General features: G+C 43.4%; 2 protein-coding genes across 6 annotated transcripts in view; one reads left to right on the top strand and one right to left on the bottom strand.

Moving 5' to 3' along the window:
- Nucleotides 1-12,368, bottom strand: part of PHF20 (PHD finger protein 20) — a 138,386-nt gene that overhangs the window by 113,049 nt on the left and 12,969 nt on the right. For 4 of the 5 annotated variants that reach the window (XM_036824328.1, XM_036824327.1, XM_036824323.1 and 1 more), the window contains one exon: nucleotides 2,097-2,212. In XM_036824328.1, coding sequence (XP_036680223.1) covers nucleotides 2,097-2,179 — 83 coding nt within the window. In that variant the 5' untranslated portion in view covers nucleotides 2,180-2,212. Of the gene's footprint in view, nucleotides 1-2,096; nucleotides 2,213-5,355; nucleotides 5,455-12,368 lie in introns of all 5 variants that reach the window. The other variant, XM_036824325.1, reaches the window with a different exon arrangement.
- LOC118880981 (zinc finger protein 256-like) lies at nucleotides 11,234-12,358 on the top strand. The gene has a single exon (XM_036825228.1). It carries the CDS (start codon nucleotides 11,234-11,236, stop codon nucleotides 12,356-12,358), a length of 1,125 nt encoding a protein of 374 aa, XP_036681123.1.

The raw sequence follows: 12,368 nt of genomic DNA on the forward strand, positions 1-12,368 counted from the left end.
CAATTCAGGGGACACAGGTTTGAGCCCTGGTCCGGGAAGATCCCACATGCCGCGGAGCAACTAAGCCCATGCACCACAACTACTGAGCCTGCACTCTAGAGCCCGCGAGCCACAACTACTGAGCCCAAACGCCTAGAGCCCATGCTCCACAACAAGAGAAGCCACTGCAATGAGAAGCCCACGCACCGCAGTGAAGAGTAGCCTCTCCACAACTAGAGAAAGCCCGCATGCAGCAATGAAGACCCAATGCAGCCAAAAATAAATAAATAAATAAGAAATTAGGATGAATATGTCATATCACTATGGGTAAATCACAAAAACATGAAATACAGGAGAGGAACAATGAGAACACTTATAGGAATTTTTTTAAAATACCCAAAGTGATGCTAACTAGTATTATTTATGGATACATACAGTAAAAATGTAAAACATGGACAGAAAGGACAGAACTAACTACAGGACGCTTGCTGCCTCTAAGGAATGCAGGAGGGGAACTGAATTGGGAAGGGTATAAAAGGTACTTCCATTATACCAGAAATGTTTTATGTCCTTTATTTTTTAAAATATAAGTAAAATAAAAGTGTTAATATTCAGTAATTCTGAGTGATAAGTACACAGATTATTTTATAGTTAGCTGTACTTTTAAACTTTTTCTATATTTTTTTTTTTTCCCCCAAATTTAAAAAGAATTCTTTCTCTTGATTAAGCTGCCTTGAAAAAATACTGAGGGAAACCAAAAAAGGGAAATAATTATAGAAATACAAACAGCCTAAAAACAACTAGGTGTTCAAAGTGTCTCTAATTTTTATATCAAATCTCCCAGCCCCAAAAGGCAGCAGAGACACTTTCTACCCCAGGCATTTCCCCTGCTTCCCTTCCCATCTTCTCTTCCTACACCCCAGGAGCTGGTCAGCCTATTTTAAGATAACCTTCAAGAGCACTATACTCTTCCTTATGAAAATTCACAGAAAGGGGCTTCCCTGGTGGCGCAGTGGTTGAGAATCTGCCTGCCAATGCAGAGGACACGGGTTCGAGCCCTGGTCTGGGAGGATCCCACATGCCGCGGAGCAGCTAGGCCCGTGAGCCACAACTACTGAGCCTGCGCGTCTGGAGCCTGTGCTTCGCAACAAGAGAGGCCGCGATGGTGAGAGGCCCGCGCACCGCGATGAAGAGTGGCCCCCACTTGCCACAGCTGGAGAAAGCCCTCGCACAGAAACGAAGACCCAACACAGCCAAAAATAAATAAATAAATAAATAAATAAAATAATAGAATAAAGAGAAAGGTCTTAAGTGTTGATATGGAGGGATTTCTAGGAAATATACTTAGGGAAGACAACATAGAGAGCTCCCACTTAAAAAAAAAAAAAAAAAAAAATTCACAGAAAGGTTTGAGTTCTGAAACTCCCACTTTCACCTTAAGCATTAACTAATGACTAAATTCTAGGATATCCTCAACAACAACCATCATTTTACAGTTTATAAGGCCTTTTCCAACATATCCTATTATTTGATTCTCAGAAAAAAGTCTGTGAGGTCAATATTACTAGTACTCACATTTATAGAGGAAGCGGATGCTCAAAGTGGTTAATTACCAGCCAGAGGTCACAAGTCAATGACAGAGTCGGGACTACAACCTCTCAGCCTCTGAATCTAATCATCCCTAAAATATGATGACTGAGTTTCAACTGTACAACAATACACCCAGAAAACAGGAGGAGTTGTTCACAACACACAAGCTGTTCCAATCTAACCCCTTTTCTTCATTCTTCCATCCCTGATCTTTCAGACAGGCAGCCAAGAGCAAGAAAGCTGCCACTATTAATCTTCCCTTCCCTACAGCCACTCCTGCTTCTTCTTCCCATAACTCCTTCAGATGAACAGGCAGAGAAGGGAAACAAATATAACAGGATGGTCCCCTTAACACAGGGATCCCGGCACCAAAGACAAAGGACAGCTCTAGACTTAAGTCTCCTTCCACCTTCCAAGAGTCAGGGAGCAGGAAAACACTACAGAAAAGCCCAGGCTACCCCTCTTTATCAGTGCTGGCAAAAGTCCTTTACTGAAGGGATTTAATTAACAGAAAAATGTAAAAGTACCAGTTTTTTAATCGGTCCCGGGCTTCCAACTGGGCTCCCACTTCAAAGCTGATTCCTCGTCTGTTAGGTGGATGCTTTGTCATTTTCAGTCATCAACGGGGGCTGCCTTTATTCTCCTGAAAAAGCCAATTAAATATTTATGAAACTTAGGCAAAGTCTGCCCAGAGTGGAGTAACACTCACTACACAGAAAAGACAAACAGGCATTATTCAAAACACAAAGCTCCAGGAAACCCTGTCAGCGTCCTCCTTTACTCCTGCCCTCATCCTAACACAGGTGTGTCCTCCACTGGTTCCTCCTTCTCTATTATGCAGCATCCTGTAGTCTCTGGAACTGTAAAGAGACCCTCCCTCAACACTGCTTACCAAGAATTCACCTATAAGGGGCACCTCTCAGAACACCAAAAAAACAATCACTCTCAGAACTAAATTTAATCATTTGCTGAAGTATGCAACAAATACCTGCTGAGAGATTATTTAGGAAAACAATCGTCAAGACCAAAAGAGACGCAGTTCCTGGCCTCATGAAGCCTCCAGTCTACTGGGGTAAAACAGAAATGTAGCCAGTAAACAGACAAATGACTTAACTGCAAGCTGTAACTGCTATGAATTTTAAGTGCTACAAAGGAAGCGAACAAAAGCTGAATGCTGATTTCTGGCCCTACTTTTGGAAGGCTGGACAAGAAAGATCTATTTATTCATTCTTTGATCTATTTATATATTTTTTGATTTATTTATATTTCTACCCATTCTTGAGTACATTCTGACAATTTATTGATATATTTTCCCAATTCTTTATCGAGCTTTTTGGTACTGGAATTGATGGTCATTTTCTATATGAGTAAAATTTATTTTTAGGGGCTAGTGGTGGTTCTGATGGAGATGTAGCCACTCTGAGTTCTCGGGGCACTTGAGCAGGCGACCTCCATAGAGCAAGGCTATCCCTGAGTAAATTCTCTCCCACTGAACTTTGGAACCCAACAGCCTGCACTGCCAGGGCAGTATCTGCCTCATACCAGGAGGGCAAACTTTGCAATGGATGAATGAGGAATAATCACAAGAGTGGGACCTCATGGGAATTCCCTGGCCATCCAGTTGTTAGGACTCAGAGCTTTCTTTCACTGCCCTGGGTCCGGGTTCAAACGAAGATCCCGCAAGCCGTGCAGTGTGGCCAAAAAAATTAAAAATGGGGAAAAAAAAAAAGTGGGTTCTCATATCTAATGTGTAATACCACCACACTTTCTTGCAATATATTACATGAAAAAGCAGGATGTAAAATTACACCCCTTTGAGCTCAAATAAAAATTCATGTGCACTTTAAAAAAAAGACAGAAAAAAAAAGGTTGTAAGTGATCTTTTCCTCTTAAACAGTTTCCTAAATTTATTGTTTTTCATAATGGAAATTTTCCATAAGAAAAAATATATGTAATGTAAAGGATGAGCTATCCATTACATTAAACAACTCATTCTGAAGGGCTGATATTGGAGAACGCACAAAGCAAATCAGACCAAGAAAGGAATGGTTGACAGATGTAACTAAGGAATCTGAAACCTAATAAACTGAAAAGCTACGTCAAGTAAGAGTATTTGGATTATATGGACCCTAGCAAAGGGAGAGTCAGAGGCTTGACTGGCTATACTTCTTCACACTCTCCAGGAAATTAAGATATGATAGCTGACATAGGTAAATCCAATCAGTAGAAGAGTCTTCACTTTGACTTACGAGAAACACCACCTCAAATTATCTTTTTATTTTTGACTTCATGTATACCAATAGTTTCGCCTCTCAGATTATATGAAAAGGTGAAGCCAGACAAGAATAAAGACAGAGTGGCACTGAAAACTCACCAGAGTAGGGCTTCCCTGGTGGCGCAGTGGTTAGGAACCCGCCTGCCAATGCAGGGGACGCGGGTTAGAGCCCTGGTCCGGGAAGATCCCACATGCTGCGGAGCAACTAAGCCCATGCACCACAACTACTGAGCCCCTGTGCCACAACTACTGAAGCCCATGCACCTAGAGCCCGTGCTCCACAACAAGAGAAGCCACCGCAATGAGAAGCCCGCGCACTGCAATGAAGAGTAGCCCCTGCTCACCACAACTAGAGAAAAGCCTGCGTGAAGCAACGAAGACCCAATGCAGCCAAAAATAAATAAATAAATAAATAAAATTTTTTTAATTAAAAAGAAAACTCACCAGAGCAGCTAGTATTTATCAGACTTCATGCAGGGAGACAGCTCCCTTTTATAGATGTCATGTAATATAGTGTAATGTAATAGGATTAAATGCTTGGCCTTTAATCCTCAGCCCCACCCTTTATTAGCTGAATGAATCTGGGTAAATTACTTAATCCCTCTGAATTTGTTTCCCCTCCCTAAAATAGGGATGGTGATAATAGTACCTATCTCCAGGCAGTGAGTGTGAAAACTAAATGAGATAATCCATTTAAGGAACACTGGTACAAAGTAAGGACTACATAGTTTGTAGCTACTAATAAATCTGTTATCACAAATGAAGAAATTAGGTTTAAAGTAATTGGGCTAAGGTTCAGGTGCTAAGTGACCAGCCCCAGAACAAAAGCCCAGGTCTGCTTGATTTCTGAATTAATTCTTTTACCACACAACTTCCCTAGGATGCCTTCCACTAAATACAGGAGTGTGGGAACAAGGCAGTGAATGAAAATGAGCAAATTATTCTTAATGGCTCAAGAAAACCAATTCCTCTTGAGGCTGAATTGTCGAAGGTTTTCCTTATCATGAACTGAAACCTGTTTCACTGTAACTCTGACCCACTTATTTGTTTTATTTATTTATTTATGGTTGCGTTGTGCAGCGAGCGGGGGGCTACTCTTTGTTGCGGTGCGCGGGTTCTACTCTTCTCATTGCGATGGCTTCGCTTGTTGCAGAGCATGTTAGGCACACGGGCTTCAGTAGTTTCGGGACGCAGGCTCAGTAGTTGTGGCATGCTGGCTCCAGAGCGCAGGCTCAGTAGCTGTGGTGCACAGGCTTAGTTGCTCCACGGCATGTGGGATCTTCCCGGACCAGGGATCGAACCCGTGTCCCCTGCATTGGCAGGTGGATTCTTAACCACTGCGCCACCAGGGAAGTCCCTGAGCCACTTATTTGAAGCTTCACTATCTGTTATCACACAGAACAAGACTAAGGACTAATCTGGCTTTTATGACCCATGCCCAAATCTTCCCTCCACTCCTCTGGGGATGGCAGAGTTTGTTTTTAAATTTCACATTAATTCATTCAACAAACCATTAGTGAGCACTGTCAGTAAGGCACTGTGCTGGAAATCAGGAATCAGAAATCCAACTCAGTCGCAGCTCCAGTCCACCCAGGAAGACGAACACAAATCTGAGAAGAGATGAAGGAGCTCTAACAAAGGGCAAGGTGAGGGACAATCACCGCAAAGTCTCAATTTAATTTGACAAATCTACTAAAGAATAAAAAAGAGTTCAAGACAGAAGCAGGAATTTAAAAGATTACATAAGAAGTACGTTTTTAGGGGCTTCCCTGGTGGCGCAGTGGTTGGGAATCCGCCTGCCAATGCAGGGCACACGGGTTCGTGCCCCGGTCCGGGAAGATCCCACATGCCGCGGAGCGGCTGGGCCCGTGAGCCACACCTACTGAGCCTGCGCATCTGGAGCCTGCGCCCCGCAACAAGAGAGCTGCGATGGTGAGGGGCCCGCGCACCGCAATGAAGAGTGGCCCCCACTTGCCACAACTGGAGAAAGCCCTTACACAGACACGAAGACCCAACACAGCCAAAAATAAAAAAAATAAATTAATTCATTAATTTAAAAAAAAAAAAAAAAGAAGTACGTTTTTACTTCTAACATTTAGGGGTTTTTAAAAAAAATTTTTTAATTTATTTTATTTATTTATTTATGGCTGCATTGGGTCTTCGTTGCTTCACATTTAGTTTTAAACACAAATTTTTCTCAAGAGGCAGGAGAGCTAAGATTCTGTAGCTTTTAACTTACCCATTCTTCAGGGCCTGTTTTTTTCTACCAAAAAGCTCTAGCTTCCAGAATAGGAAAAGGAAATATGTTTAGTATGGACATCCAGAAAAACTATGAGAAAAAATCTGATGCAATCTGTATTCACAAATGATTCCACTTAAAGACCTTGGCAGGACTTCAAACTACTCCTTTACATTCAAATTTCCCTACAGGGAATTCCCTGGTGGTCCAGTGGTTAGGACTCCACGCTTCCACTGCATGGGGCATGGGTTCGATCCCTGTAGGGAACTAAGATTTCGCAAGCCACGAAGCATGGCAAAAAAAAAATTTTTTTTTTAAACAACTTTTCCTACAATGTGAGCTCACTGCTACACAGGAGACAGAGAGCCCAGTTTATTTCCTTAAATACAGTATAGGCAGTCAATGCCCCTGCATCAATGACAATGAAAACTTTAAATGTACACTGTGTAATACAGTTTAAAGGGCACTTTCACAAACAACAAACTGGGAGAAAATAACTGCAACACATATGACCAAAGGGCTAACTTCCTTTATTAACAAAGAGTGCATACAAACCAAGAACGAAAAAAGTTAAACAACTCACTTACGCGCAAAGCGTATGGGCTTCCCTGGTGGCGCTGTGGTTAAGAATCTACCTGCCAATGCAGGGGACACAGGTTCGATCCCTGGTCCAGGAATATCCCACATGCCATGGAGGAACTGAGCCTGTGCACCACAACTACTGAGCCTGTGCTCTAGAGCCCGCGAGCCACAACTACTGAGCCCGCGTGCTACAACTACTGAAGCCTGCGCGCCTAGAGCCTGTGCTCCGCAACAAGGGAAGCCACCGCAATGAGAAGCCCGCACACCACTACAAAGAGCAGTCCCCGCTCGCCGCAACTAGAGAAAGCCCGCGTGCAGCAACGAAGACCCAACACAGCCAAAAATAAATAAATAAATTTATTTAAAAAAAAAAAAAATGGGCAAAGTGTAAGAACTGGCAGGTTCCCAGGGAAGGGGGAGGTTGGGGGGGGGGCGGGGAATAATGTAAAGGTCTAATAAGCATGTGATATTATATAATCCACATAACCTCACCCTAAATTAAAGGAAATGCAAATCAAAATAACAATTTTTCAATTCTCAGACTAAAAATTTCAAGGTAAAATACCCAGTGTCTTCAGGGATGAGGGAAAAAAGATGCTTATACACTGTTGGTAGAAGCATAAATTGGAAAATCTTTTCTAGAGGCAACTTGGCGCTATCTACAAAATGCAAATGACCTGCAACCCAGCAGTCCCCATTGCCAGTAACTTATCCGACAGATACATCCCCCAAAGTCTGCCAAATTACCTGTAAGGATGAACAATATAGTTTTGTAATTTCTGCAGCTAAAATGTCCATCAAAACAGAGGGCTAGTTAAATGAATTATGGCCATCTATACAATGGAATGTTGTACATCTATTAAAAGGAAAACTGGCTGGGCTTCTCTGGTGGTGCAGTGGTTAAGAATCCGCCTGCCAGTGCAGGGGTCATGGGTTCGATCCCTGGCCCGGGAAGATCCCACATGCCACAGAGCAACTAGGTCCATGCGCCACAACTACTGAGCCTGCGCTCTTAGAGCCCGTGAGCCACAACTACCGAAACCCGTGTGCCTAGAGCCCGTGCTCCGCAACAAGAGAAGCCACCGCGATAAGAAGCCTGCGCACCGCAGTGAAAGACTAGCCCCTGCTCGCCGCAACTAGAGAAAGCCTGCGCACAGCAACGAAGACCCAATGCAGACAAAAATTAATTAATTAATTAATTAATTAAATTTTTTAAAAATGGCAATCTGTAGATGCTGATATGGAGCCATCTACAAGATACATTGTCAAATAAAACAAGCATGATGTAGAGGCCTGTGTCTGGTATTATCTCTTTAATGCAAACAGACAGATCTATTATAGTATATGCATAAAATTATTTCTTGGAAGGAAGAAAATAACTGTTTTAAGTAGTTCCCTTAATGAAAGGAATAGAGCATGAAAATTTGACTTCTCATTTTTTACCCTTCTGTGTTGTTAGAATTTTTTAACCATAAGAATGTACTTCTGGGGCTTCCCTGGTGGCTCAGTGGTTAAGAATCTGCCTGCCAATGCGAGGGACACGGGTTCAAGCCCTAGTCCGGGAAGATCTCACATGCCGCAGAGAAACTAAGCCCGTGCACCACAACTACTGAGCCTGTGCTCTAGAGTCCACACGCCACAACTACTGAAGCCCACACGCCTACGGCCTGTGCTCCACAACAAAAAGAAGCCACCACAATGAGAAGCCCGGTCACCGCAACTAGAGAAAGCCCACGCGCAGCAATGGAGACCCAATACAGCCATAAATTAATTAATTAATTAATTAATTAATTTTTAAAATACATTAAAAAAATAATGTACTTCTTTGTTTTTACTTTAATTGTCAGCAGGGATTATCTACTTGGTAATATTTTAATTTTGAATTACTTCTTTATATTTCTTCATATTTTTAAAAAATAGATTATTTAAATATGTAAAAGGCTTTCATCCTTACACTATTTTCTGGACCTACACAACTGCCAAATGATGTAGTTAGGACTAAATGTGATATTCCCATCGTACAGAAAGGAAACTGAGGTTCAGAGGGGCTAACTGCTTTCAAGGTCCTCCAAGGCAGGAGACATGTCTCTTACCCCAGGTAACAGGATTTTCCAAGAGGTAGACAAACCATTTCTTGAAGGCCCTTCCTCTTTCCCTTACCAAAGTCCATGCTATGCTTATACTCATGCCTTTAAACATAAACATAGTTTGAATACAGGAAGATGAAGCAATTGGATGCTTTTCAAATGCTGTGACAGAATTATTACACCATTATATAGCAAGCAGAAATATTTAATCTTTCAGAAAGGACAACACCTAAGAATGGCCCAGCTGTGAGAAAACTGGAACACTTGACCCACTGCCTGAGGCCCTGACCATGGCCATCTTTTTATACCTCAATCTGGAAGAAAGGAACAAGCTGTAAAACTGCTTCTACACTTGGAGTCAGTAATTTCAATCAGAAGGATACAATCCAGGATAAAAATAAATCATTTGTGAAAATGAGAAAAAAACAATAGCTCTTTACATACGATGCTGGGGAAGCTAAATATAACTTACATGTTTAATGATAAGAGAAGGACTTCCCTGGTGGCACATTGGTTAGGAATCCGCCTGCCAAAGCAGGAGACACAGGTTCAATCCCTGGTCCGGGAAGATCCCATGTGCTGCAGAGCAACTAAGCCCGTGCACCACAACTACTGAGCCTGCGCTCTAGAGCCCACGAGCCACAACTACTGAAGCCCGCATGCCTAGAGCCCGTGCTCCACAACAACAGTAGCTACGGCAATGAGAAGTCCACACACTACAATGAAGAGCAGCCCCCGCTCGCCGCAACTAGAGAAAGCCCGCGCGCAGCAATGAAGACCCAAAGCAACCAAAAAATAAATAAAAATATTAAAAATAATAATAGTAAGAGAATATTTAAATAAAACCTAATGTAGTAGGTCTACACTTTAAGCTCCATTAGGGAAAGGAATGACTGATACTCAACAGATGCCTAATAAATTAAATAAAGAATGTTACTCAGCTACTAAAATGATAAAGATGTGAACCAACCTTACAAAAGGAGAGCAGAACAAGACCTACATAAGAAACACTGATAATAGTAATAATAACTAATTCTACAAATGTTAAGTCATGTAATCCTTACAACCACCACAAAGACAAGTACTATTATTAATCCTCGTTGTAAAGATAAAACAGAGAGGAACAGGGAAAAGTGAGGGACACCCTAGGACACCCATATAGAAAGGGGCTGAGCCAGGATTTGAATCTAGGCCCTGCAGCTCCAGATTCTTAACCACTACCACACGTTAGTCTATGAGCTACATCTTCGGATTCTCTTTTGTAACTCATCAAATGAGGATTAATGGCCCCTATCTCGGGTGCTAAAAGGAAAAGATCTGCAGGACTTCTGTAGCGGTCCAGAGGTTAAGACCGCGCTTCCGCTGCAGGGACTGTGGGTTCGATTCCTGGCCAGGGAACTAAGATCCCACAAGCTGTGCAGCATAGCAAAAAAAAAAAAGAAAGAAAGATTTGCAAAGCCCCTATATGTCTAGCACAAAGTAGGTACTCAAAAAACGGCAGCAGAATTTTCTGAATTCATAATGCATTTATATTTAATGTTGTACTGACATGGACCCTGGATTTTATTTTGGGAGAGGTTTAAGAGTACTGCAGCCATGGTAACTGGAGGTCCTGTCTCAGCAACTGCATTGTGCTCGGGGACAGGTACTGAGGGCTCAAAGTAACAAAGAATTTGTGATAGGTGGGCATGGAACAAGATCTTTCAATGAGTCGGCTCTAGACAGGGTTAAGGGAAAATAAACTCTAGAAAGAATGTCAACCACCAGAAACTACAGAACAGGCTTTACAATAATCTAATAGTGCTTACACCAGGCTTGCAATTCAACCTCCATTAAAGGGTGATGGTGCCTTTCAAACTGAGGGACACTGCAAGTGAAAGACCAGCTTAAATCTTTATGCCTCAGGCTTCCCTGGTGGCACAGTGGTTAAGAATCCTCCTGCTAATGCAGGGGACAAGGGTTCGAGCCCTGGTGCGGGAAGATCCCACATGCCGTGGAGCAACTAAGCCCGTGCACCACGACTACTAAGCCTGCGCTCTAGAGCCCACGAGCCACAACTACTGAAGCCCATGCGCCTAGAGACCGTACTCCGCAACAAGAGAAGCCATCGCAATGAGAAGCCCGCGCACCGCAACAAAAGAGTAGCCCCTGCTCGCCGCAACTGGAGAACACAACTAGAGAAAGCCCACGCGCAGCAACAAAGACCCAATGCAACCAAAAATAAATGAATAAAAATTTTTTTTTAAATGTTTAAAAAAATCATCTTTGCGGTGTCTTTCTGTTGGCGGCGGTTTGGCAGCCTTTGCTGCGTCTGCAGGACCCAAAGCTCTAGATCACTGGGTGCAGCCCAGGTAACGGAAACTGGAAAAAGCTCGAGGGGACGCCGTCCACACTCCGCGGGAGTGAGCGGGATGCGGAACCTGCTTCCGGAATTTTCGGGCCACATTACCACCATTATCCCGCCGCGCTGTGGCAACCAGCATGCTACAGGACCCGCCCCAGGTTCCCATGGTAGCAGCAGCATTTATGGTCCCTGGACAGGGCCATGTGATCTTTGAGGATGTGGCTGTGTCCTCCCAGGAGGAGTGGGGTCTCCTTAACGATGCTCAGAGACTCCTCTACTGTGACGTGATGCTGGAGAACCTGTCACTTATAGCCTCCCTGGGGTGTTGGCGTGCAGTAGGTACTGAGGAGGCTGCTTCTGAACAATGTGTTTCTGTAGAACTAGTGACACAAGACAGGAATCCAAATCCAGACCCATCTATCCTGAAGACTCTTACTTCGGATACGGGTGCCCTGGTAGAGAAAGATGTTTTGTACCTGGCTGAGCACCAAGGAGTGCATCCTGTGCTGAAACCGTCCTCTTCTGGGGCCTGTGGGAAAATGTTCACTTCTCACCTACAGCAGCACCAGAAGCAGCCCATTGGAGAGAAACACCTCAGAAGCGAGGAGAATGGGGCCTTGCTTGTGACGAGCTGCAAAGTCTTTTTACCCGTCAATATGTTCACATGCGGAGAGGTTGAGAAGGCTTTCCTAGGCAGCTTGGGCTTTCCCCCACACCAGCCCTCCCACTATGGAGAGCACCCAGGTACAAGCAGGCAGAGCAGGGAGGTCTCTCACCCTGGGGAAGGGCATTACGAGTGCAGCGAATGTGGCAAAGCCTTCAGTAAGAAGTATAAATTCACGGACCACCTGAGAGTTCACACTGGTGAAAAACCTTATGAGTGCAGTGACTGCGGGAAGTTCTTTAGACTCACCTCCAGTCTTACTCACCATAGGAAGGTTCATACAGGAAAAAGGCTTTATGAGTGCTGTAATTGTGGGAAAGTGTTTGCCCACAAATATAAACTTGTTGAGCACCAGAGAATCCACACTGGAGAAAGATCCTATGAGTGTAATCAATGTGGGAAAGCCTTCCTTCAAAAGGATACACTTGTTCAGCACCAAAAAGTCCACACTGGAGAAAATCCTAAGAGCAGTGAATGTGGGAAGCCCTTCCTTTACAAAAAAAATCTCCTTGTGCATCATAGGATCCATATTGGAGAAAAGCCTTATGGGTGTAGCAAATGTGGGAAGTCATTCATCTTCAAAAAAAAGGCTTCTTGATCACCAGCGA

Source organism: Balaenoptera musculus, chromosome 15 (assembly GCF_009873245.2).
Source record: "Balaenoptera musculus isolate JJ_BM4_2016_0621 chromosome 15, mBalMus1.pri.v3, whole genome shotgun sequence".
NCBI lineage: Eukaryota > Metazoa > Chordata > Mammalia > Artiodactyla > Balaenopteridae > Balaenoptera > Balaenoptera musculus.

Coding starts and splice junctions, on each gene's coding strand:
- LOC118880981 (XM_036825228.1), top strand. CDS start 11,234: ATGCTACAGGACCCGCCCCAGGTTCCCATGGTAGCAGCAGCATTTATG.